The following is a 27682-nucleotide window of genomic DNA, read 5'->3' on the forward strand; positions in this document are numbered from 1 at the left end:
TTATACACGCCTGAGCCTACCAAATAAACGAACTTGGAAAAAAAAAGATTATATAACATTCCCCAGAAAGCCATTCCCCAGAAAACCGTTCCCCAGAAAACCACTCCCCAGAATGTACCATGTACCAGAATTTTTTTCTTCATGCCTTTAAAAAGATTCCTGCAATAACGAAAAAAGATTTTAGCAACTAAAAAATTGGAAGGCTCGGGAAAAAACTGCAAACAAGTAGGTACAGTTCAATCTGATATATTATGTTATACAAAGAGTTGTCCTTAGCAGACATTGAAAAAAAACAAATCATGAGTAAAAATCGGCTAAATTTATGCCAACTTGATGCTCTACTGCGGCCTAATCGCTGATGCTTTCTAGATCGTTGAAATTTGACGTTCGTTGATTCAATGTTTAAAGATCTTCATCGCTCATCAACGGGAGACAAGTGAGCGAGGCAAATCACTCGGTAACCTAACAACGAGTGTTGTTTCTACACGCTGTTAGAAAAATCTTTTCAGACATTAGGAAAATTAGGTCCGCTATGAGAATGGAACTCTGATACACTGCATGGGAGGCTTTGATACTTTTTCTCCTCCATCCCAGCAACTTGAAATCAGAGTGAATAAAGCACTTACACCTGATGTGTTTTGGTTCTATTATAGTAGAGCAAGCGTAACACAAATGCTCCAGTCGTAGCTTTCCTGGATACCATACCAAGTTTGGCTTGGCGAGCTCTGTTGCTCGATGTTGACGCAGCAACGATCGCTCATAATTGTTGTTTTGTATGCATCTGAGCAAGACTGTTCACTCACTGGCATAGGATGCTATGATTGAATTAGATCAATGCTCGTTCGCTTCACTTACGCTTTCAATGTCTGGTCCTTAGTCTTCAAACTAAGAGTAACGAATATTAGCATATGGTCTATGGTTCGCCGTGCGGCGCAGCTTCTTCTATTGGCATTACATCCCCACACTGGGACAGAGCCGCCTCGCAGCTTCCACAGTTATTAACTACGAAGTTTTTAAGCCAGGTTACCATTTTTGCATTCGTATATCATGAGTCTAACACGATGATACTTTTATGCCCAGGGAAGTCGAGACATTTTCCAATCCGAAAATTGCCTAGACCGACACCGGGAATCGAACCCAGCCACCCTCAGCATGGTCTTGCTTTGTAGCCGCGCGTCTTACCGCACGGCTAAGGAGGGCTGCGGCGCAGCTTAGTCTTGCTGGTATGGCATGACCGCTGGAAATCGTGATTTTGGTCTTACAATCACCTTTGCATGGGGCTTAGTTGACCAAAACATGCTATGGCAGTTTTCGAAACATTTCCACGCTTAAAATGCTCGAACGTATACTTTTCCCATGGTCTTGGTTCGCTTGATAAAGTGTACAATGCACGCCGCAATACTTCCTGTTTCGGCGGCATATTGTAAGGATTCATTGACTTAAAGTCATATTTCTGTGAAAGCATAATTTTTTTTTTTGTTTCTTTATTAAGGAGACTTTCAGCCCGAGGCTGGCTCGTCTCCGGAAAAAGCATTATTATTGTGATAGAAAAGTATTGAAGTCATTCCAATGTTTTAGTTGCCACCCGTTATAAGGCTAAATGAGTCATTGAAAATGTGTGCTTTTTAGAAGCACAGATGATTCACCTTATTCCCGGCAAATGCTTATAATAACCTGTGATTCCTATGTACATGGGACAGTTATGCGTGCAACGGCAGTATTCGTATATTTTTTTTAAATTTTATCCAATGAACCTGTGGATTTTTATTAGTGCGGGTAAATTAATATTTCAAAAGAAGGGATCATCCACTTGTTTGCTATACTCCGGGCAAACGCATGGTTTGAAGGAAGGCGTATTTCAGTAAAATGTGTGAGTCAAAAAAATATATCACTCATTTGCCTCTTTCTGAGCAAATGCGTATTTTGAAATTAGGAATCATTAGTTAACCTTATTTCGGAATTATTTACTCATTTTTATATTCTTGTGCCTCTATACAGGAAAATGCGCGTTTTAATAGAAGGTATCATTGACTTAATTGCCTTACTCCGGGCAAATGCGTGGGTCCCCATTTGTTTCATTAATCAAGGCGTGTTTCAAAACAAGAAGAAATTTTTTTCTGTTTTGGGGTGAAGCAAGAATAGACATGACCGTAAGCTATGCTTTGCTAAGCCAGAATAGACGTGACCATGCAGCGACAGTGCAGTTTGACAGTTCATTGATAATAATTGTTATTCCTTTGCGTGAGTCGCGTCGCATCGCATCGCTGGGTGTGTCCAGAGTAGACACGAAATGCGATGCGAAGCGAAGCGTTCATACGATTTGATAGCTCCTTATTATTGATTGTTTTTCCATTCCATGCAATTTTCGCGCGACGTCACGTAGGCGCGTCTACTCTGGCAGGCACCTTACTCCGGCGGGCCCCTTATGGTCATTGTGCCAAAAGGCACATTGTATTTGAAAATATAGTTTCTAACAATTACCACAATGGCCTTTGCACATCCAACTCATCAAGACAAATTTTAATTATGGTCTTGTGATGATGTTTGTAAGAAAACAAGAAAAAGAAATCATGTTTAGCAGACCCTAGCAGACCCGACGAACTTTGTTTCGCCTAAAATTGATTTATTTTTTGATTAGTTCTTGAGTTATCCAGAAATTTCTGTTTCATTTATATGGGAGCCCCCATCTCGAACCGTTTTAAGAATTTTATCCGGCCCCAAAAACCTCTACATACAAATTTTCACGCCGATCGGTTCAGTAGTTACGGATTCTATCCAGCTTTCCACGCTCACCATAATGGCGGATGCTATAAAAAGTTTGACAAGAACTGTTTCCCGACACTGAACTGGAATTTCGATCAGAGCAAACATTGGTATCCCCGTTACCAACGACATCCATTAGGTTGTTTATTTTTCAAACAACAAGGATATTTGCGCAAGATTAAAAGCCGTCAATTGAAATCAGTAAAAAATTACTAATTTCTCTCTCATTTCAGACATTATTGATACAAAAACTATATGATTGAGGCCAGAACATATGATTGATACCATATTACTAAATGGTCTGACAGGAAGTTTACTGATCTGGAATTCCAACAGATAGTATTGGAGTTTCTTATGGCCCCTGTTATACTCACTGTGCCCAGCTCTCAACCACATATCGTGTCCTTAAATTTTAACAATAGGGCTCCACTCCACTGACTCTAGCGGTTTGACATAACATCAAAGCTTTTTTTCCCAAGACCCTGCGATAACTTCAATGACGCTCTATGTTCTCATGATTGCTCTCTACACTATATTTTCCGTGTATTCCCCCACAGACGAATCCCATACAAATAATTCATAGGTCACAGCAGAAAACGATTCCGCATTCCCAATATATGTAGCATTTTAAGCAGTCTTCATAGCATTAGATACGATACTTAATCTTCAACATGAGTATTTTTAAGAGAAAATCTATCGGACTTTGCTTTACCCTTTCTCGTTTTCTGACGCCAACGAACGAACTCCGAGACGAAATAATATTTTTGATAATTGAACGAACATTATACATTATTCGTCTTGATTACACTGCCGTGAATCGCATATTTGTCCCATATGAATAGGAAACCCAGCAAAGATGTGACAAATATGCGATTCAGGGCAGTACAGTGATTATACATAGTACTTCTTTTTGCATAGTTTTATTTTTACAATGTGTTATTCACAAAAGTATCAATAGATTTTGTGGTGTATTTAAGACCTGGAACGAAAAATTGTGAAATTCTTAAAGTATGAAGCATACCTCAAATATGGCTGTTCGCAAAGTGTGGACTATGCAAAAATGAATGCCAAACACTTTTTAATAACTTCAGATACATATTTGAGCAACGAATTTGTTTTAAAATAACTTCACAATGTATTCATTTTCTCTTATTAATCGTGGGACGAATTGAGCAAAAATTGACGGCAGCGACAGATTTGCTATACAGACAGAAGGAATCAACATCATCTCTAGCATTCTCCACTTCAACGGTAAATAAGCTGATGGTACCGCTATTTACTTCAGAAATGTCATACAGAATCCCAGGAAACTTTTGGTACAACTTTGTCACGCCAGATTAGGGTTTCTGAACGATAATTATTAGAGTAGCTTCACAATATCTGGAATAGAATGTTTAATGATTAAAAAAATAGAAACATGAATATGAAATAGATACGTGTGTTTATTTTCTTGTTTATAGAAAAATAACAAGTTTAAGGTTGTCGTTGGCGACGAAAAACATCATTGCATGCTGAGACGAAATTTTCAGTTCAGTGTCGGGAAACAGTTAATGTCAATTTTTTTATAGCATCCGCCATTATGGCGAGCGTGGAAAGCTGGATAAGATTATATAAGGACAGACAGAAATTCATTTTTATGTATATAGATTCTGTTTTCTGGGGAACGGTACATTCTGAGGATTGATTTTCTGGGGAATCGAGGATAAACAGGTAATCCATTCACAAATTCATATTGTAAGTTTTTGCCTTTCTCGTACAACAAAGTTGTACCAGAAGGCTATAATTTCACTCCAAAAGTGTGTATGTGTGTAGCCCATAAATATTTTTTTTTGTTAAACGCGTTTCATATAGAAGTGCTTGACAGATATGAGTTCAACTGGTTTCATTCGACGGAGCAAATTTCCTAATTGGACACTATTGTTTTTGTTTTTTAATAAATCAAGCAGTTTGTATTATATTTTTATTTTTTAATCAACAAAAACACAAATGCACATTGAATCATTAATCATTTTAGCCGTGGCGCAACCCACGGTAACCCACAAACTTAACTCATTTCACCGTATTCGGTAAATTTTACCGAAATCTCAACAGCAGAACTGTTCGGTAATTTATTTTACAGATTTTTTGTAATTTTTTCCATTGCTCAACTGTCAAAATCACCGAAACTCAGTTAAATTATTTACCGAACAGTTCTGCTGTTGAGATTTCGGTAAAATTTTTACCGAATTCGGCGATTTATTTTAAGTGTGCACGGTAAGTAATTTTCAAGCAACGTACTAGAATTGCACCAAATCTTTTTACCGCCGAAATGTAGGCAATAAGCACTGCATTTACAACATCAATTCGAATTCAACATATTGAATCGAGAAAGGCATCATCACCACCGGTGGATAAATTTGGGTTTTTTTTTTATTCCTTAATTCTGATTTTTTATGGCCTATAAATACAACCATAAGAAATACAACATTATTTAACGAAATATTTCACTGTTATTTCCCATTTCATTAACGTAAGTATACACGGCTTCTGTTTTGGTCGACCATATGCCTATCAAACACTATCATCCTTCTGGTTGATGCCTGTTTGATTTCAATAGAGATTTCATGTAATGTCAATTCGTGTACTGATGGCTTTAACTAAAAGGCCTTTTGCATAAGAAAGATAAATGGAGCGAATAAAAATCTAATACTTCCTTCCCATTTGTTAATCGGTATGCATATAACATCAGGTATGTAAGAAACTTCTTTTGCAATCTACCTCTTCGACGACATTGTTGGAAATTTTGCGTATGCTCCGTTGATTTTGATATTACTCCTTCAAAAGAAAATTTGGTTTTCTTCAAGTGAAGAAGAGTACCTATGGCTACCAGCGGGTAAGTTTTGAATAAACTAATTTCTTTGAAATTGAAAATAGGAAACTATCTATTTGGTCTGATTTTAATTGTCTTTTTTTCCTATTTATTCACAGGAATAACCAGGTTGACTCGTGCCCAAAGTCCCAAAAAGGTAGGGTCATTGATTCGGAAATCGGATCCGTAACCGTTGAGAGCGATATGGATTGCAGCTCCACCATTGGACCTAGGAGTAAGCCGTTGGCGTCTGTTTAAGACGGCGAAACCATGGGAAGGAAAGCGTCTCTTCATATTTGGATTGGATTACGTAACTTTATCCCTTCTCGAAGGTGAATTGTATTCATTATTCTATACGTTTGGTAAGATTACGGCTTTCCAATACACAGGAAAGTCATTGAAACCTTGATTTGTTGAAATAAAAACAAAATCTGCTCCATGAATTCAGAAAATGAATGATCTTTTGAAATGTACAAAATGTGCAGTTATTCCGCTTCATGCGTGTTTGATCCACTGATGTGTGTACTTCGCCACTACTCTGGTAAGTGTATGCTCTTCTATTCGCAATCATTTTTCATGCTAATGGATTGTTAATCTTACATTTTGATTCAACTTTTAAAGAGTAATGAAAATCGAGTCAATATTTGTTCGTCAGGATTATGATGATTATTAGGAGGTCTATGGCGCACAAAAGGCCCGCTTTGATTGGCATACGTGCTCGTGCTAGCAAATCTAGCCCCTCTACCTTATTCTGAATCCTGACATCTGAAACCTATTTTATAGATCATCCAACAAAACCATTACCCAATTATTTATCTCCCTTTAATGCTTTTGTACGAGACTCATAAAATTGTGTAAAGATTATTATCAATACTCGAACATCTATTTTCCTCATTTTGAGCGACGCCATTTATGGACGCTTCCTATGAAGAATATTTTAATTCCGTGGTCAAATGAAGAGGATTTAATGCGTAACGCAAACATTTGCCATTTTAAGCATGTAGCATGTAGCACTTTTTTGTATGAAACAACTGAATTTTTTATATGGATCGTCACACTTATTGCAAGACTTCTCCCCCTCTCTTCTGAGTGTTACGTAATTAATGGCTGTTCCTATCCACCCTACGGGCAACGTTAGTCACTCCAATGTTCCTTCATCGACCAACTGTATTAGTCAGAGTATGGCATTTTTGATGCCATGATACGCACCATAATAGCACGAAAACGACAAGATATGAAAGCATATCCTGGTTCGATGAATTTGAGGTTATATTTTAAACTTTTAAGACGTCAGGTCTACACCCACATAGGGCGTTCAATTTGCTCCATTAGGTGGTTATTATTTAAAACTGTTTGACATATTGTAAAAATCACGAAAACGTATCACAAAGGCATGTCAGAGCACAGAATTATGCTATAGGATGATCATTAATTGAGAAATCATCTTCTATGGCAAAGTAAAGCTTATTTTATGGAAAGCGAAACTTATGATTTTTAGTCATTTTTGCTTTAAGAAATTAAAACAACGTCTACTACGCTATAAATTAGTCGCTTATGGAAGGATTTCAGAGTTTGCTGCATTGATAATAAAAAAAATGATTAAAATCAATATTGAGGCAGATTGGACTGCCCCATAGCAATACAAATATGATATGAATTTGGCCAAACGGCCATTATTGATCAACTTACATGAATTATGCCAAATGGCCATTATGCCAAACGGCCATCAATTTGATACCACATCCAGTTATGCCAAACGGCACTTATGCCAAATGGCCATTATGCCAAACGGCATTATGAGAAACGGAGTACCGCTGTTCAGAACGCCCCCAGATCCCCTATAACCCTTTTAATAACCATTGCCGCACTTTTTGAAAAGATTACAATCGCAGAGAAATATTTGAACGATCAAAGTTCATTTGAGACGATACATGATGCACATACACGGAAAAGCATTGATTTGAAAAAGTAGCTTAGAAAGAAAATGATCCCACACTCACCACTGTAGACCGTTGACGCTGGCACTGCTGCGCCTCCATACGGCTGCTGCTGTTGTGGATTCATCGGAGAGCCGTGTCCATCGTACAGGTTGGGTCCAGCTGGTAGGGCTGGCGAAGCATCTGTTGGTGATTGATGCATCGGTTGCTGCTGGGAATACTGATCGTAATAGCCTGCGGCACTTCCACTGGACACCGGCGGATATCCCGGATATGGTGCCGGTGTAGAGGCTGAATTTGGCTGTTGCTGCGGGGGCTGCTGGGGCACTGGAGTAGGTGTTCCGCTGAGCGAACTGCTGTTGCTGTTTTGACTGTGGTTCATGACGGCAGGCGACGGCGACGGAGATGAAGACGCCGAAGAACATGACACCGGGAGATAAGGGGATGGATTGTTGCGTTTGTTCAATGCCTTCTTGGCAGCGTTGTAGTCGTTTTTGGGTTGCTTGGGTGGTTTTTTGGCTGCGGATTTCTTCCCAGCGGGAGCAACTTTAGGTTGGAATTCCATGAAGTTGTCGGTGGGCGTTGGCGAACGTGTTATGTTGCTAAGAGAAGTTTGGAACTCACTCTGGTTTTGGTTATTGATTATGGCAGAGGTGGTTTTTTCTAAGAAGTTGAGACTCGATTCATACTGCGATGGCGGCGGTGGGGGAGGACCATGGGGTTGTGGACCGTAGTAGCTAGAAGAGTTATTACTGGTATAAGGATTCCATGTAGATGGTTGTGATGATTGTTGTTGGTGCTTATGCGATCCGTAGGAAGATGAATGCATGTGTTGCGGCTGATGCAGTATAGGACTCTTTCTGTTTGTAGTAGAAGAGTTTGGCACGCCATACGGTGATTGCTGATGAGGCTGAGGAGGATAGGCGGAAGATTGTGGGTAATGATGCTGGTGTTGGGGATGGGTTGCTGTTTGTTGAGGAAGTTGTTGCTGAGTAGGCGGCACCTGAGGAACCATTGGGGGATAGGGCTGCGAATGGTCTGAACCTGCCGGTGATGCCGGTATCTGTGGGGATGGAACATCACTGATTGCTTGAGGATCCATTTGAGGATTCGTCGTTGCAGCAGGTGCAGCATGAGTGTTTTGCTTTGTCGCATTTGTTTTACTCGCTGCAGATTCTGAAGCTTTGCCTGCCTTGTGCCTATAATTTTTAAGGGAAGATTGAGGGACTTTAGATTTCCTTTCTACAAGGTTTGGCTTATACACGACTTTCTCCCTCAAAGGTGATATTTCATTTTCTATTGCAACGGTAGCAGGTGGCGTTTGCTGCCGTTTTTGTTTAGGAACATGAGAGTGGCTATCAGTCTGTTGGAAATTTTTGCCATGACTATCTTGGGCTTGTGGTGCTAGTGAGTATGCCGATTGAATCATCGGAAATTTTGAGCTTTTATCTTTAGATGATCCTGACGACACATTTGTGTATGCAGCAACGTTCAAAAGAGAAACAGTACCGCCCTTGCCACCAACCAATCCATCTCTTATTTCACCCTCTTCCAGTTCATCACTCTTCAACTCACAATCCAAGATTTCCCCTTTCTCAGGATAATCATCAACGTGCATTCCGTCCTTGTCATCAGGGTCAAGAGGAACAATACTGGAATCGGACTTATCTTCGTCATCCGAGTTGGACGGTATGCTAAGCGAATTTCCTTCCTCTTTTGAAGCACCCCCAGGGGAAGCTTTTGTCGCTGTCGATGCAGCACTCGGCCTTCGTCCTGCCATTACACTAGCTCCTCCTTTGCTAGCATCTTTACCCTGACCGACCTTGAAAGCAGTCCTTATGGCAATGATTTTTCCAGTTTCCAATTGCATATAGATGCCTTTGGGTGATTTCAATACCATAACCTTTTGTCCAGCCTTCAGAACAATATTGGATTTGTCAGCAGAGCTAGTTGGAATCACCACATCTGAAAATGTAGAACATACGAAAATATTTGTATTTTTTGAATAAAACATCGGGCAAAACAATTCCACCGATCTAAGCTAGACGAAGAACGGTGTTGCTCATCCTCTCGTTTAGTGACAATGGAAATTTGGGAATAAAACGGTCAATTTTGGCTAACAATTCGGCAAAACAGAGGTAACATTGCGCATCTCGATTCAAAACGAGCGAATTATGCTTGTTGTTCAATACTGTTGTCGAGTCAAGATGCAAATTGAGGCCCAGTTGTTGACCTGAACAAGATGATAATTCAATCAATACAGATTCAACAAAACCTCGAGCAACGAGCTCCCTTTGATTGTACATGAACATGAGTATTATCAACTTACCAATAGGAAGAGTCATTTCCTGAGCTGTCATTCCCTGTCGTTGCCAAACTTCAGCCGGTATCCATCTGGTCGGTCTGCTGCCTCCAAGAGAATTCTTCCCGGAATCACCAGCCTGCATGGGTCGTACCTGAAGATATGTAAAAATTCATTAACCTCAATTTATTCCTTTGTTATGAAACTACATACCGAAGCAACAGGCCGATGAATAATTGACCCATCCGGGGTTCGGATTGCCCTGTACGTCGTTCCCATCGATGTGTACGAATAACTTGGCTTCGTAGCGGCTTGTTTCTCAAGCTCATAACCCCGCTGAGCCTGTCTCTTCTCCGCCGAAGACAACTTCTTTTCCTTTCGATCGATTAACAAACTTTCGTGAGCAAATGGCGATTTTGTAAGCTGCTTCGAATATAGATCCAACAAATTCTGCATAACCACATCGATAAACTTATCCTTATCTTCACTGAAGTCCTTGATCTCTCCATCTTCACCATCATCGTAGCACAAACTGGTCACTTCCTTCATCGAAAGATGCGCATCGGGATTGCACTCGTCCACGATGCGGTCACTCATACCTTGCTTGTTGATCTGACGATCGTAGATCTTTTCTCCAAACAGTTGTCCACCACCAGGCGATAGACGAAGCATGGTTTCTTCTGCCCGTAGCGGTAAACACGACAAACGGCCTGCGTGTCGTGGCAGGGATTCCAGCTGGCGTCGAAAACTACCACCCGATTTGCACCGACCAGGTTGATACCCAACGAACCAGCGCGGGTCGACACCAGGAACAGATGAATGTTCGGGTTCGAGTTGAACTCGTTGATCAGCTTCTCGCGCTCCTGCGCGGTCGTCGAACCGTCCAAACCTTCAAACATAAAATTTAATAATGAAAAAAAATATATTGATTGGTATTCTATTTGTGTGGTCTTAACAACCACATTTTCATCTTATTTTGAAACAAAAGAGGAGACAAGCAATTTAAAACGATTTGTTTTGCGGTCTTATTTGGCAACAACACATAAATAAATTGAATCTTCCGGTAGTGGTAAAGCATTTCCTGTGCTTTTTTGCGGGTAAATACATTTTTATTTCTGCTATTTGGGTGTTTATTGAATGATGGTTGGTTAAAAAATAAGTATAAAAAACCCAGATTAATCCATCTAGCGATGGCGATGCCTTTCTCGTGCGTTTTAAAATTAAATAAGAAAAACACATTTGATAGGTCAAAATAGCACTTTAGGAAAACAGATTTCATTATTTCCATTATTTCTCTAATTAATGATTTGAGTGTATTACTTCTACGTGAAGTTAAACGATTTACAATGATATGGAAATGCTAATATCATCTTAGACGTACATGTTCATGATAGAATTAGAGGTGAAAGTATAGAATTGCAATTGTGGTTGATGGAGCACAATCACGAATATGAACCCCGCCGCACATCCAACAAGGAGTTGGTCACCAGACCCATAGTGCGTAGTATTTCTTTTAAAGATTACCAGTCTAGTAGAGCTTAGTACATCGAGATCGGCCCAACGTTGGAGAATTCCGACCGACCACCACATGGCCTCTTGAATGCTTCGAGTAAGTGCCATATATACTCCGCCTCGCATGTCGAAAGAGCTACTGTCGGCTGCTTCTTCACATTCCAGGCTATAGAGGCTCCCAGCATCGTAAAAACATGGCCAGTCGTCGATCTGCGGCTATCGGGATCTCTTCGCCAATCAGCATCGCTATATCCGGCCAGTTTTTTATTCTGGTTCTTCGTGTATCTTAATTTCATCATCGCCGTGCCCTTCAAGTATCGGATAATACGCTTAACAGTTTCCCAGTGTGGTCTACCACGTCGATCGTTCGTGAAAATCAACAGGTCATCCAGGTATATCGTCACGAAGAGCATCTTCTCACCATCCAGCATCCAGTACAGGCAGGTGTCCACCCGCGATCTCTGCAAGCCAATTTCTCGTAGCACCTCGTCTAGCTTCGCATTAAATACTCGGCTTGATTGCTTCAGGCCGTTCAATGCCCTCTTCAGCTTGCAGACCTTGCCATTTGAATTCATGAATCCTTCGGGCCGAACCATAAAGATTTGTTCGTCACCCAGTTCACCTTGCAAGAATGCGGTAACCACGTCCAAGTCAAACTTCGTTGCCACCGTCATCAGGTAGCGAAATGTAGCGAATCAGGTAGCGAACGGGAGCGTAGACTTCCTCGTAGTCAACGCCAGGCTTCTGTGAACACCCTTCACGACCAGCCGCGCCTTGTAGCGCTCCGGACTTCCATCAGGTCCTCGTTTAATAGCAACAACCCACTTGTTCCGAATGGCTTTGCGTCTCTTAGGTAGCTTTGTTAATGTCCAGATCTGGTTTTCGCTCAGTGACGCCTCTTGTTTCATCGTCGCGATCCAACAATCACGGTCAGGTCACCGCATGACCTCGTCGTAGCTTTGCGGAATACCCTCCGCAGTTGTCAATGGAGTAGATGGCTGGGGGGAAATCGTAACACCAGTAAACATGGGTGTAGCCAAGGGGGGGCAGGGGGGGTCACCCCCCCCCTAAATTGTGGAAAGATTGAACGGGTACTGAAATGAATTCCCTCAAACATGTGCACTTTACGGTGGTGGTGTTTGAAATTAAAAAAAAAATCCAAAACTTATTAAGGTATCCAGGATCTATAATATATGAAAGTTCAAAACAACTCGAAACATTTCGGGCTCAAAAATTCTCCTTGAAATCCTTCTAGAAGTTCCCCTGGGAACTTCTAAATTCCTCCGGAAAGTTATCCACAAATTCCTCTGAAAATCGTTCGAAAATCCTTCTCATGTAATTGTAATTCCTCCTTATCTAGAAACCCCCCACTATTTTTTTTAGGAAATTCACGAGGAAATTGCTTGAAGTTATCTTTTCTTCTCTCCAAGATTTACTTCTAGATATTTCTTCGGCTATTCTCTCTTCAGGAAGAATCCGGCATTTCCTTCAGGCATGCATCCGCAGAGGTTTTCTTCAGCAATTAATCTGGGAATACTTTCAGGATTTCATCTGAGAATTTCTGCATTAATTCCTCCGGGTATTTTTCTGGGAATTCCTTCAGATATTTTTTCGGAAATTCCTTTAGGAACTTCTCTAAGAATTGTTTCAGGACTTCCATGTGGGAGTCCCAGAAGTCTCCGGAAGTGCTTATGGGAGTTCCTCCGGGAGTTTTTCCAAGAAATTCTCCGGTAATACCTCCAGGAACTTTACAGGGAATTCCTGGACGATATTTGGCAGGAATTGCACGGGAAATGGAATTTTGGAAGTTCCTTCAGAAATATTTTTTCTCTTCCTCTAGGGTATTCCACCGGATGTTCCTCTGAAGTTCCACCAGTAGTTCCTTCGGGAATTCAATCAGGCTTTCTTCCAGGAATTCATTTAGCATTTCTTTAGGCATTTATCTACAAATTCCTCCAGAAGTTCCTCGGAGAATTTCTCTGGGGGTTCTTACGGGAATTCCTCCGGGAGGTTCTTTTAAGAATTCTTCCAGAAGTTCCTCCTGGAATTCTTATGGAAGTTCCTTCGGGAGTTCATCCTAGAATTCTTACGAGAGTTACTCCAGGATTTCCTACGGAAATTCTTCCTGTAGTTCTTCAATAAATTCCTCAAAAAGTTCCACCGGCAGTTCCTCCGAGAATTTCAACGGAAATTCCTATAGAAAATCCCCCCCTGGAGTTCCTCCGGAAATTACTCTGGGAGTTCCTTTTCAGAGAAACACCCGGAGAAACTGCAGGTGAAACTCCCGGAGGGATTCTCGTAGAAACTGCTGGTGGATCTCCCGGAGGAATTCCCGAAGGAACTGCCGGAGGAACTCCCGTAAGATCTCCTTAAGAACTCCCGGAGGAATTTCAGGAGGAACTTCTAGAAGAATTCGTAGAGGACCTCCCGGATGAGCTCTCAGAGAAACTATCGGATGAACTTCGGGGGGAATTTCCAGCTTAATTTCTGAAGAAAGCCTAAATGATTTCCTGAAAAAAGCCTGAATAGTTTCCTGGAGTAGCTTCTGGTGGAACTCCCGGAAGAATCTCCGGAGAAACTCCCGGATGAATTGCTGGTGGAATTCTCGGAGGAACTCTCGAAGGAATTTTCTGGAAGAATTTCTGAAGAAACTCCCGGGAGAATTTTCAAACGAACCCCGGGGAAACTACCAGAAGCATTCTCGGAAACAAGAGAATTCATCTTAATAGACAAATCTAGTCTAGCTGAAACCTTTGTTGGGGTTTGTAGCTGGACCATTATCATCATCAGAGGACCTCCCGGAGAATTCCCTGAGGAGCTCACAGAGAAATTCTCGGAGGAGCTTCTGGTGGAAAATCTATATAAATTCCTGAAGAAGCCTAAATAAATTCCAATTCCGCCGAAATTCCCGGAAGATTTTTTAGAGGAACTGCCGATAGAACTACCGGAATAATTCTCGAAGGAAATCCTAGAGAAATTCTTGGTGGAAATGCCGGTGGAACTCCTGGAAGAATTCCAGGAGGAATTTTCAGAGAAACTCCTGGAGGATCTCCCAGTGGAAATCTTGAAGTTTCCACCGGAATTCTTTCAGGATTTCATTGCGAATTAATCTAGGAACACCTCCGAAAATTCCATTGTTGATTTCATTTTCGGTATAATTTCTGTATAAATTTCCGGTGGAAGTCCTGGAGAAATTCTTTGAAATTTTCACAAGAAATTATTCGAAACAATTCGCGGAAAATTTTATGGAATTTACACAAGAAATTCGAAGATTTTTCGTGAATTTCTTAGGAATGTTTTCTGCGGAATTCCCACGGAATATTCTTATTCTTAAAAATGATGGGAAACAGCACGAAATTATTTGAATTATTGCAGGGAACTCTGCAGAACTTATAAAGAAGTTCGTGAAGATTTTCTTGGAGTAAATAATGGTGGAATTTTCGGATCAATTCCCGGCAAAATTTATGGTGGAATTCCTGAAGACACTGCCGAAGAAGTTGCTGGAGGCATTCCTAAAGAATCCCTGATAGAACTTCGGATAGAATGCCAGGAGCAATTGTCGAAGGAATTCCTGGATAAAGCTTGCATATTGATTTTTCTGCTTATTTTATAATAAATATGATTTCAGAGAGGATTTGTTTAGAAATTCAGATGTATGATTCTAGTTTTCTTAAACTTATGGAAGAATGCAGGATTTTTATAATAATTGTTATAGCCGATTTAATATTCTTTCTGAATACTAAGTTCGTTAATATTTTTCTCACTTTATTTAAAAATATTTGATGAGCAATAAATCACGCATTTTTAAATCCATTATTATTTTAATCATTATTGTTTCGATTTGATTTGGATTTGGTTTCATGTGTTAATATTCATGTGCTTTTATAAAACTACTATAAAACTACGATTTGGAAGACCAAAAAAGTTGCCCCCCCCCTCTCTAAATCCTGGCTAGGCTCATGCCAGTAAATGTACCGTAAGTTATAAATTCATAATACTTGTCTGGACAAATGCGCTCCCGACCGCTGCGCGTCAACCCTTGTTGATTTTCTTCCACTGGTCTTGATTGTTGCGGTGGAAGCGCGTGATGGCTATAGGCATCTTCAAAATCGTCGCTAGACGTCTCCAGCGTGTTGTTACTTACTACTTCTTCATCCTCATCATCATTACTGTTGGAGTTCGCATTTGAACATTCAATAGGCACTATGATTTCTTCAGTAAATATATCCATAAATCGCTTTCGGATCGAACCTCCTGCGCTTGACCTTTGGAACATGGACCATCACACTCGTACTGAAAACTTTCAGGTGCCTCAAATCAGACCTTATACCAATCCACATTTCTTCAGGTGTCTTGTTTCCAATGGTTATAGTTGGTGATCGATTTACCAGATAAGCTGCCGTCAAAATAGCCTCCGCCCAGAATTCTTTCTGCATGCGCGCATCGTTCAGTAGACATCGAGCCTTTTCCACGAAGGTTCTATTCATCCTTTCTGCCGTGCCATTCTGCTCTGGAGTGTATGGGCACGACCTCTGATGACGGATGCCATCTGCGTTTTCTGAAATTCGTTTTTAACGTACTCTCGCCCATTGTGAGTCCTGAGAATTTTAAGTTTTCTACCTGTTTGCCGCTCCGTCTTCGCGCCAGGACTTCACTTTTGGCCTTTAGATAGTAGACTGCCACTCTTTTGCTTGCATCATCAATAAACGTGGTGAAATATCGACTGCCACCCAAGGAAGGTATCTCCACTGGACCGCAGAGATCAGAATGTACCAGTTCCAGTAATTCAGTTGCTCTGGTTGGATTTGTTTTGGAAAAGGTCTTCTTGATTGTTTTCCTTCCAGGCAGACTGTACAATTCTTCACCTTCTCATCTTGGAAATCCACGCCATCAGACACGTTCTTGAGCTGCTTCAAACTTGAATTGTTCAGGTGGCCCATCCTCCGATGCCATAGCTGTATTCCATTTGCCAGAAAAGCTCGCTCCAGCTGATTCAATCGATATAGGCCGCTTTCTTCCTTACCAGAAACAACCAACTCACCAGCCTCGTTCAGCACCACACATTTTTCCGCAGTGAATTTCATGGTATAACCTCTCTTGCAAATCGCACTTACCGACAATAGGTTAGTTAGCAAATTGAGAATTTTCAACACTTCGTGAACATCGATCGTACCGTCTGGAATCAGCACTGCGACCGTTCCTTTCGCAAAAGCCTCCATGCTGCCTTTGTTCGCGGTCCCCACTGCGTGCTGCAATACTGTTTCGTGAAAGAAATCCTGGTTCGGTCTGGCCATGTGACACGTAGCTTCTGAATCAAAATACCATCCTCTCGCATAAACATCATAAAGATACTGCAGAGGCCATTCGATTTCGATTTCGTCTTGATGAGCAACTCATCCGGACATTTGGACGCAAAATGGCCTGGCTTGCCACAGTTGAAGCACGTTTTGTCGGGTTTCTTCTTAGCATGTGATTTAAATTTGTTCGTGTTTTTCGTGTATAGTGCCCCATCATCGTTGCTTTTGAATGATCCCCTCTCGAGCTTCACATCTTGAAGGATCTTTGCTTTCACCGCATCCGACGTCAGATTCGCACCTGAGGCCTCCAATCCCATGATCATAGGTTCGTAGTGTTCTGGTAGCCCCATCAGCAGCAACGCCAACAACCACGAGTCATTCACCTTGAACCCAATCGAAGCAAGTTTGTGGCTGGTACTCATTAAATCGTTGACGTATTCCTCCACGCTTGAACAGCCAACCAGACGAATAGATGTCAACTTCCTAAGTTGCCCAATCTTCCTCTTCAATCCGTTGAAAAGCTGTGACTAACTTGTTCCACGCTTCTGCTGTATCCGCCGCATCCTGGACGAGACTGTAGCTATAACTCTCCAGGCTCATGCAGATTGTTGCCAATGCACGCAAATTCACATCTTCGGGAACCTCTTCTCCGGCCACAGGACTCACAGCGCACCAGCTACCTTCACGGATTAGGATCACTCGCCTAGCGAATGCCCAAGTGGAGTAATTCTTGCGTCCCTTTAACTTCTCTATGACCGGCTTCGCAACGGACCCCGTCAAACCCTTCTTGCTAAAGTTCGACTGCCGTCTCCGCCGCCAGATTGAGAACCGGAACTTCCTCCCATTGGTGATGTCATCTTCAAATTTTCTCTGGTTACCGGCTGGGTCCCATAACCTCACATTACACATTTGCTCAAAAAAAGGCAAAAAGGAATGATTCCTTTTTTAAAGCATACATTATTGCGCATTGTTCGTATGCGAATATGTAAAGCTTGCATTAATGGCATATAAAAGATAAATATCTGTACATTCAAAGTTAATTGCCTATATGCCGGGCATTAAGCCACCCGGAATGGAAATTAATTACTATGTCTGAAACTCGATTATGCATATGTACAACATGTGATAGAGTTAGTTCGGGAAAGGTATTGAAGGGTGACCGCCCCTTCGGTGGGCTTTGATCCCACGACCCCAGTACGCTAGACAGGTGCTTTTTCTACTAAGCTGCAGAGGACGACGGAGGTCCTTCGTAGCTTCGTAGCTGTCCAATCTGCCCCGGGTGTTCATAATGCCCCCTGGTCCCTACGAGTTTTTTTCAAAAAGGTCCGAAGACAAAAAAAATGATTTTCGATGAAGTCGTTTTTCACGCAAATATAAAAAAATACGAGGATTTTTGCGCGGAATTTTTGATCTTCTTTTAGATACTTTACAGATAGGGAACAACAAATATTCAAAAACATGTGACATATTCAAGCAATCAATACTCACGGTAGTAGCTCGCATTTTTAGCCCAGTTGTTCTCAGTACCGGGAATTTTGTTCCGCTGTAGGAACCGCTCGATCAAATTCAATGTTAGCAAGCTCTGGCTGAAGACCAACATCCGGTCGCCCAGTTTGATGCTCTCCTCCAGAATATAGAAGAAGATTTCCATCTTCGGTGAACTCTCCAACAGATCCGGCACATATCCCTTCATCAGCTCGAAAGCCCATTCGTAGGGAATCTCGTCTTTGTCTTTGTCCTTATCCTTGTCCTTCGTCTTACCATCCTTTCCACCATCTTTCGACTCCTTTCCCTTGAACTCATCCTCAATTTTAAGCAGTTCATCTTTCAGCTTTTCTTCATTGATCTCTTTCGTTTTATCAGCTTTTTTCTCGCCATCACTGTCATCTTTTTTCTCCTGCTTTATAATTTCTTCCACTTCCTTCTTCACTTCTGCTTCGGATGTTTCTATTTTTACTCCATCTTCACTTTTAATTTCTTCTTTCACCTCTGTTTTTACGACAACTGGTTTTTCGTCCACCATTTCGCCTACTCCATTTACTTCTTCGGGTTCTTGCTTGATTTCCGTTTTTACTTCCTCTTTTATCTCTACCGCCAGCGGCGGCTTCACATCCTCTTCCACCTTGGTGATGATCTTCGTGTCCATGTCGACTATTTCGGTGGGCTTTTCGTCTTTGTCCTCGACCGGTTTGACTGGATCTTTCAAGTCTTCCAGCGATGGTTGATCCGCATACTGGGCGTTGGCCTGCTGTTGCGTTAGTGCCGGGTCCATTGGCAGAGGAGGACCAACAGTATCCTGAGGGTTTGGCGGATAAGCACCTTGGTTTGGATCTGGCATTGAGGGAGCTGGCGCTTGGTTGGGATCCCATTTTTGCTCGTACTGGTTGTATGCTGGTTGTTGCTGCTGTTGTTGTTGTTGTTGATCTGGATAACCATACTGGTTGGTGTTGCCGTAATAGCCATTGTTGTATGAATTGTTCTGCGGAGGTTGCTGCTGTTGTTGCTGGTAGTAATTGTTATTACCCCAGTAGTTATTTTGATAGTTATTAGGGTTGTTGTAGTTATTCTGGTAGTTTTGATCATAACCGTATCCGTAGCCCTGGTTGTAGTTATAATCATTGCGACCGTAGTAGTTGTTACCGTAGTTGCTGTTATTGTAAGGGTCGTTAGAATTGTATTGATTGTTGTAATTGTTATACGCGTTTGGATCTTGATTGTAGTTGGGTTGATTGTAATTATATGGCGCAGAAGCTGGCGGAGGAGCTTGCTGATTGTATGTTTGGTTTTGATATCCAGGATACATTTCTTGCTGTGGTTGTTGCTGCTGAGGAGCCGGAAGTTGCTGATTGGGATAATTATTTTGAGCGGGGTACTCTTGTTTAACAGCTGCTGGATCCATCGGAGTTGTTGCAGGAGGTTGAAGCGGCGTTTCCGAAGGAGCATTTGGATCTTTGTTTAGCGTATTTGGACTGACTGTTGCAGCAGGAACCAATTTTCCATCTTTTCCAACAGCTTGTTGACTCTTAAGAGCCTGCTGTTGCTTCTTGGTAGTCCTAGGTTTGCGAGGAGTTCCATCTTTTTTCAAAGCTAGCGGTTTCGGGGGTTTTGGAGCTGCTGGTTTCTTACCGGGTTTCTTTTTCTCCTTTTCCGGTTTCTTCTCTTTCACTGGTGCAGGTTTTGGCGCTGGGGGTTCAGGTGGAGGAGTAACTACAGTTTTACCGCCTTTAATCACTGGAGCAGGTTCCGCTTCTTCGATTTCCAAGTCCAAGTCACGCTCGCTTTGTTTCAAAAAGTTGTACAACACATCTGGGTGGTTCCAAATTTTGCAACAAACTGCAAAAGCTTTCAACGGATTTGGTACAGCTTTGGTTCGCACCACTTCATTCATGAACACCGTGTACAACTTCCTTTGGAATTCAGTCATCCGGATAAGCAAAACAAACTCTTCTTTCTGTGGTAGAGAAGTCTGAAGTACTGCATGAGATCGCCTTTGGACAAAACCCAACAGCAATGAGTGCAGGACATGAGCTCTGTAACGCATCAGCTTAATATCCTGTGGGGTTGAATCAATACATTGACCATTCTGGATGGGCCTTTCAAACATATTGCTGAATTCTGTCTTCGTTCCAAGATAGTTAGGACGAACGAAATCCACCATGCACCAATACTCTAGCAGATTGTTCTGTAAGGGATATCCCGTGAGAACAATCCTTCTTTTGGATTTAATTTGCTTTAATGCGACCGAAATTCCGGCGTGAGAATTCTTGATGCGATGACCTTCGTCACAAACCACCAAGTCCGGGCCCGGCTTTACCAACGCCTCATGTATCTCATCGAACATGTTTTTCTGATCCTCCGTAGATTCTTTCTCTTCCTCTGCTGGAGATGGCTCATTCTTTTTTTTCTTCTTCTTCTTGGTCATCTTTTTCTGGCTCAATAGTCTGTACATTTCGTATCCTATTAGCAAAACTCCTCCACTTTTAGCCCACTCCAGAACAACCTTCGCTCTCGATTTAAGAGTTTTGTGACTATCGTTCAAAATGAAAATCTTGAAGTTTCTGGACCGCACATCTCCATGATTTTTCAAGGGACTATTTTCTCCATCTTCCGGTAGCCACGTGTTGAACTCATTCAACCAATTCTGCAACGTATTTATCGGCATTATAATAAGCACCGTTTTCGAGCTGGTATGCCTTAAAAATATATCACAGAAGCAAACCAGCTGAAGGGTCTTTCCTAGCCCCATTGAATGTGCCAAGATGCACCCAAAACCAGTACTAGTATCGTACCGCTCGATTGATTCTATGATATTGTCGAATAGAAACCGAACTCCTCCGATTTGATGGGGTTTGATAATCCGAGCAATCTGCGGCGCCAGAAAAATGTCCTCTTCACCTTCGGTATGGCCAATGTTGATCACCACTCGGCCCTTGTCGTCCGGAACATTGTATGAATCGTTGACGTGCATTCCGCTATTGTGGGGATCGTCGTCTGAATCATCTTCTGGCTCTTCATCGTCATCGGACAGCACTATGCAATCATCATCCGAAGAACTATCGATTGTCACCACTTCTTTCTTCTCGGGAGCTGGTATGTACTCAGCTTCACTGTCTTCATCGTCGTCGTCGTCATCATCAAAATCCTCATCGCTGTCCATCATGTCGTCGAAAGATCTAGCTGGAAATGATGGTATCTGCCCCGAGAGAGATCCAGACGATGATGCGGATGTGGCTCCCGACGATTTCACTGGTGCGATACTGACCGATGGTGTTAAATTAGCATGGATTGGTCGGGCTTTCGGCGGCCGTCCTCTCGTTTCGAATGGATTCTTCATGTAACCCATCTTGACTGGTGTTGACGTTCCCGGTTGTTGGGTTTTGAGGATAGAAGCGTGACCCTGTAGGAACTGCATTACTTTTTGTTCGGTCTTATTGGTTTGTCGTTCCAAAGCTAGCTGCCTTTGAACTTCTCGGATGATTCGCTGTTGCTCCTGTACCCTAGCCAAGCGTTCCAATTCTTGGCGCTGGGCGGCCAAAGTCGACGCATCCAACTGGTTGTCGTCCATCACCTCTTTGATGTTTTTTCTCATGTTGGTGACCTTGCGCATCGCGGCATCCTTCTTGGTGATCTCCAAAGAAATCTCCTCCGTACATTCCAGATCCTTCACCTTACTAGCATTTGTTGCGTCCGATTTAGACACCGGTTTGACACTGATCTCGCCCATTTCTTTCAGCTTCTCAGAAATATCGAAATCCATTGGCTGTTGCTGTTGAGGTGGAGAGGAAGGCTTCGGAGCGGATGGTTCGTCGGGGTCATCCGTTTTCGATGGAAGCGCTAGGGGATCGCTTTCTTCCGATTCAATATGGGGATCCGGTTCTTCCATGGGCTGCTGGCTTGTTGGTTGCTTTTCTTCGGATGGAGGATCTGGTTGTTGTTGTTGTTGTTGTCGTTCAACTGGAGCAGCTTCGATTGGGGTCGTGGGAGGTTCTTGCAATGGCGATGACTCACTTTTACTGGGTTTATCTTCTAATATATTTGATATTTGAAAGGACGATTTGTTGGAATCGTTTGCAGTGGATGTTGTTGTGGGTAATGGCGATTGCACTGGTGCGCTAGCAGCTTCGATTGTGGGTTGCTGATGTTTTTCTTGTTTTTCTGCTTCTAGTTCCTGTTTGGACTTCTTGATCAATACGTTGTCCAGGATTTCTATTTTGCGTTTTGGAGGAATTCCGGACGATGCGCTATCAGTGACATCATGTCCGGTGGAGGATGCAGTAGGGCCGATGAGCATATTTTTATCATCTCGAATCGGTTTCGTGGATTCTATTTTGGTGGGACCTGGTTTTTCGGGTGATTTTTGAGAAGTTATTCCCGATGGTCCATCCAACAAGGAGGGGGTGTTCTGATGAGAAATCGCGCTTTGCGACGTGTGCCCCGGATATGCTGGGTAAGTGGAGGAAGGTGGCCCACCGGGTGGAATCATGCCCCCCGCTGGTGGGTACCCAGATGGAGTTTGATGATGGTAAGAATGACTTCCGTAGGGACTTTGATGGTGGTAAGGATGCTGATACGAGTGATAAGGTGCATGCATAGAGTACGGATCATAGTGACGAGATGCCGCTGCATGATGATAGTAAGGATCTTTAGCATGATGGTCCATCATGGCGGGCGGCGGTGGACCTCCATAACCGTAATGCTGGTAGCCGGATGGGTGCATCGGAGGAATACCAGGTGTGATAGGAGGAGGACCAACTCCGGTACCGCCATCTGGTTTAATGTCCCCATCGGGGACGGTCGGTGGATGATTGCCGTTAGCACTTTCCATTGCAGGAATGCAGCGAATTATTGCAATGCCAAACACATCCTATCCCGGTTGGTATGAAAATCTGCAAACAGAATAAAGTAAAATGCGATTAAAATTGGTTTCATTTTCATATGAATATAATGGAGATACATAGGTGACGGTCATTTCGATTCCGATTTCAATTCGACTGGATTTACATTTCCCCTCACTCCCTAGTATATAAAGTGTAACTAAATACGCAGTGATGTAGCAAATTCTGGATCAGGAAGGAAGACAGCAGTTCATGCATCTTGGCAAACATTTAATTTCCAATTTCTATCGAAAACGTGCTTTCCATGATCAAGCAATACAGTTAGATATAGTAATCCCCTTCGACCTCCAAATCTACCTTCAAATCCGTTTCATCATTAATTGTCAGCTTTTCTCTTAATTTAACCGTCTAAGACGAGTTTAGTACTTTCTATTTAATTCTACTACGTTTGTTATCTTAGCAGATGCGTATTTCGACCTGTGAGGTCGTTTTCAGTGTCTCGTACTCTTAATTTAACCGTCTAAGACGAGTTTAGTACTTTCCATTTAATTCTACTACGTTTGTTATCTTTGCAGATGCGTATTTCGACCTCAACTGTGAGGTCGTCTTCAGTGTCTCGTACTTGACTCGACTTGTCAGTCAAGTTTAGATCGCGTCCAGACATATCTTCTTCCGTAAGCAGATCTGGAATCCCATTTTCTCTGTTTTGATAAGTTGGTAAGAGAATCGAAACCATCTGGCGCGGCAATAGGGTAAACCGTCCTATCGTTGTGGTATGTCCTAATGTTGCGGCAGTGTTAAAATAGTCCATTCTGGATATAATAGCATTGACAACATTTCTGGATCCACTGAAACTCTTCGTATTAACCACTAAAACATCTTTTGTTTGACAAAATATCATTGAAAATGACAAAAAATTGACATTTTCCCTTAATGAAATGCATCCTTTGAGCCTATTGTTGTGGTAGTGCTAATGTCCTAATGTTGTAGTATCGCTCTTCTTAAGAAATACAGGCAATACATCAACAATAGGTAGGGGGGTCCCGTAGCGTAGTTGGCTACACGTTCGCCTCATAAGCGAATGGTCATGGGTTCGATTCCCAGCCCCTCCACCAAACCCTTGCCAGTCGCCAGAAGCGCAGTCCGTACGGTGGCGTTTTGGGGAACGCGCCTCACCGACACGGCTGCCTGATGACGACTGACAAATCTGTTCTTCTCGGAGGCATTCCTCCAACGTACTTCGATTAATGGCAACCGAACAAAAGCAACGATCACTGGATTCACCACATGGACAAATGAACACAATGGACTCACGATGATATGGACTGGCAACGACAACAATAACGAATTATGGACATCTAAAAATAGATTCTGTGTGGAACTCTGTACAGCAGAGTACACCACAGTAGATCACGGCACAGTAGCGGTTAAGAACACAGAGTGCCTTCCAAATAAATATACGAATAAAAAAAAATCAACAATAGGACTGATCTTCAGAAAATATCGCAATGTCCTATTATTGCGGTAGCTTGCTTTTATTGTGATAAAAACAAAACAACATAAGTTAAGCAAAATTGACGAAATAGGGGAACGGTTTGGCACTTCTTTTCTTAGCTCCCATTTTTATCCCAACAAAAACAAAGCAATGAAAAGCGTTTCCGACACCACAAGTCGAAACCGATTAGCAAATTATTCATTCCTGTGCTTTCCCAGAGCGTCTTCAACATCACAAGTCGAAACTGATGAGCAATATATTCAATCCAACGCTCTTCGAGAGCGTCTTCGATATTACAAGTCGAAGCCGATGACCAAATCCTTTCATCCGACGCTCTTCAGAACTGAACGTCTTCGACATTACTAGTCGAAACCGATTAGAACACAAATCATTCAATCCGACGCTTTTCCAGAGCGTCTTCAACATCCCAAGTCGAAACCGATGAGCAAATCATTCAATCCAACGCTCTTCGAGATCGTCTTCGACATCACAATTCGAAAACGATGACCGAATCATGCAATCCGACGCTCTTCAGAGCGTCTTCGACATTACTAGTCGAAACCGATGAGAACACAAATCATTCAATTCGACGCTTTTCCAGAGCGTCTTCAACATCCCAAGTCGAAACCGATGAGCTAATCATTCAATCCGACGCCCTTCAGAGCGTCTTGGACATCACAAGTCGAAATCGATGAGAAAATCGTTCAATCCAACGCTCTTCCAGAGCATCTTCGACATTACTAGTCGAAACCGATGAGAACACAAATAATTCAAGCTGACGCTCTTCCAGAGCGTCTTCGACATCACAAGTCGAAACCGAGGAGAATCATTAAATCCGACGCTCTTCTACATTACTAATCGAAAACGATGAGAAAATCATTTATTCCGGCGCTCTCCCTCACGCACGACATTACAAGTCGAAACCGAAGAAAAAAAATGTCCTAATCACGCCCACAGGATACTTACAAAACAATAATTTCCTACCAGGAACAACCTGGCAGGATCGCCAAATGTGTGGCCCAAATCCGCCGAACGAGTTATCCGCTGGTGTGATCACTAGTGTGCTGTCTTATCGAACGTGCAATTTCGTTGGTTGCCCGACGATGAGAAGAGCCAAAGTCGTGGCCTGCTATTATATACGGATGATATTTGCATTGCAGTCGAAACCGATGAGAACACAAATCATTCAATCCGATGCTTTTCCAGAGCGTCTTCAACATCCCAAGTCGAAACCGATGAGCAAATCATTCAATCCGACGCCCTTCAGAGCGTCTTCGACATCACAAGTCGAAATCGATGAGAAAATCATTCAATCCAACGCTCTTCTTGAGCATCTTCGACATCACAAGTCGAAACCGATGAGAAAATCATTTAATCCGACGCTCTTCCAGAGCATCTTCGACATTACTAGTCGAAACCGATGAGAATCATTAAATCCGACGCACTTCTACATTACTAATCGAAAACGATGAGAAAATCATTTATTCCGGCGCTCTCCCTCACGCACGACATTACAAATCGAAACCGAAAAAAAAAAATGTCCTAATCACGCCCAAAAAAAAGTTGAAAAAAATTATCAGAGCATTCGGTCATTTCCTATCTAAATTACAGCTTCCGTTTCAACTTACCCCGCATTTCAACTTGCCCCGGTGTACCTTGATCAGTAAAAGAGAGCATAATGAAAGAGAGTGTCTCGTTTGGACGTACGACGTTTTCAAAAATCATGCTAAATGCAAAAATCTATCAGTACTGTGTTTTCGTGATCGTCATGTGAAAGCGAAAACAGTTGCATTTTCATTTTGAAGAGACCAATGAAAATGTAGCGGGCCCCCGGTCAACTGTCACATTACAAGCAGTCAAAGTTGGAAAAGTTGTTTTGTTTTGAAATCTAAATTTCTAAATACTTTTAATAGATCTGTGCAAATTCCTGATTTTTTAGTGAGAAATAACATTATTGAAGATAAAACAGCTTGTTTACAATAGTTTGATACCAGTGGCGTTTCCCTAACCTCAATCTACCTGTGCACTGGACTTAAATTTAAGGAATTAGTGTGCGGAAATGCATAGAATAACTAGATTTTGATTAGTTTAAACGACTCTGATAATTTTATTTTCCCTTTGGGCTGTCAAAATATCAAAATTTTCATTTTTTGTGTCAGTGCACAGGTAAAAAGTGAGGTTACGCGACGCCACTGTTTGATACGCTTTCATGAAAAAAAAATCCGTGAAAATTTGGCGATTTCCTTTCATTGTTTATGTTTTCTATGAAAGCGGGAGAGAATAAAATGTAAATATCGCGTAACCAATCTCAATGAAAACGAAAATCTCAGTAGGCTAGTATTGATTTTTGCTTTGTTTTCGCTCTTTTTGTGTTGGAGACCGCACATCTGTGTAGAGCAAGTTGAAATGCATCATCAGAACTATAGACACTATATGTTCCTATTGGCGAGAAAGAGAGAGCCTGCATTATTTACCTCTCTTTTACACATTCATCAAAAGATATTTTAGTTACTAGATAAAGATTGTCGCTTCGGTTCCCTTTGTTCTGCTGTCCGGAACATGTTGGGTACCAAGCTGTCAAATCGTATGGATTTTCCTTCTTTGACATTTAGCTCCCCTATCCTCGCCAGCAAAAGATGTTCCGGACAGCGACGCATTTTTGTTATACAAAGAAAAAAGGACACGGAAGCTACAAATTGGTGAACTTCAATCCAGTGCTGACGAAGAGATCAAAATTTCCTGCGGAAGCTAACAGAGAAGCTTTTTGTTTTGGAGGCATTCCACGGGGGCATGTCAGTCGATCCTGAGCGACCATTTCGAAAATATTTGAAACTCTGCACAGTTTTTCAATTTCATCTAAATCGTCATTTTTCGATATCAAATCTTCATATTGAGTCACGACTAACTTTTCAAAAGGGTGTATGTGAAAATGGTTCAAAAATATTTAAAAGCTGCACAGCAAAACGGAATGTTCGATTGTTATGATTTTTCAGCAAAGTTAGACAACTAAATGGTGATTCTTAAGAAAATGCGCACAGTAAAAAAATTTTTTTGCCTTTAAAAATATCATTTTTGTCACAAAACTCAAATATCTCAAAACCCTATCTTTTTCGAACGTATTTTTTAGGGAAAACGGTCCATTATATTAGCTATCTACCATAAAAATTTGGTGATGGTAAACTAATAAACAAAA

General features: G+C 41.8%; 1 protein-coding gene across 1 annotated transcript in view; it reads right to left on the bottom strand.

The window, feature by feature from the left end:
- LOC134204297 (uncharacterized) overlaps positions 1-27682 on the bottom strand; it is a 60524-nt gene that overhangs the window by 5801 nt on the left and 27041 nt on the right. Inside the window, 5 exon segments of the mRNA XM_062679114.1 lie at positions 7612-9513; positions 9878-10004; positions 10064-10482; positions 10485-10739; positions 18148-23045. Coding sequence (XP_062535098.1) covers positions 7612-9513; positions 9878-10004; positions 10064-10482; positions 10485-10739; positions 18148-22984 — 7540 coding nt within the window. The 5' untranslated portion in view covers positions 22985-23045.

Source organism: Armigeres subalbatus, unplaced genomic scaffold, assembly GCF_024139115.2.
Source record: "Armigeres subalbatus isolate Guangzhou_Male unplaced genomic scaffold, GZ_Asu_2 Contig515, whole genome shotgun sequence".
Taxonomy (NCBI): Eukaryota; Metazoa; Arthropoda; class Insecta; order Diptera; family Culicidae; genus Armigeres; species Armigeres subalbatus.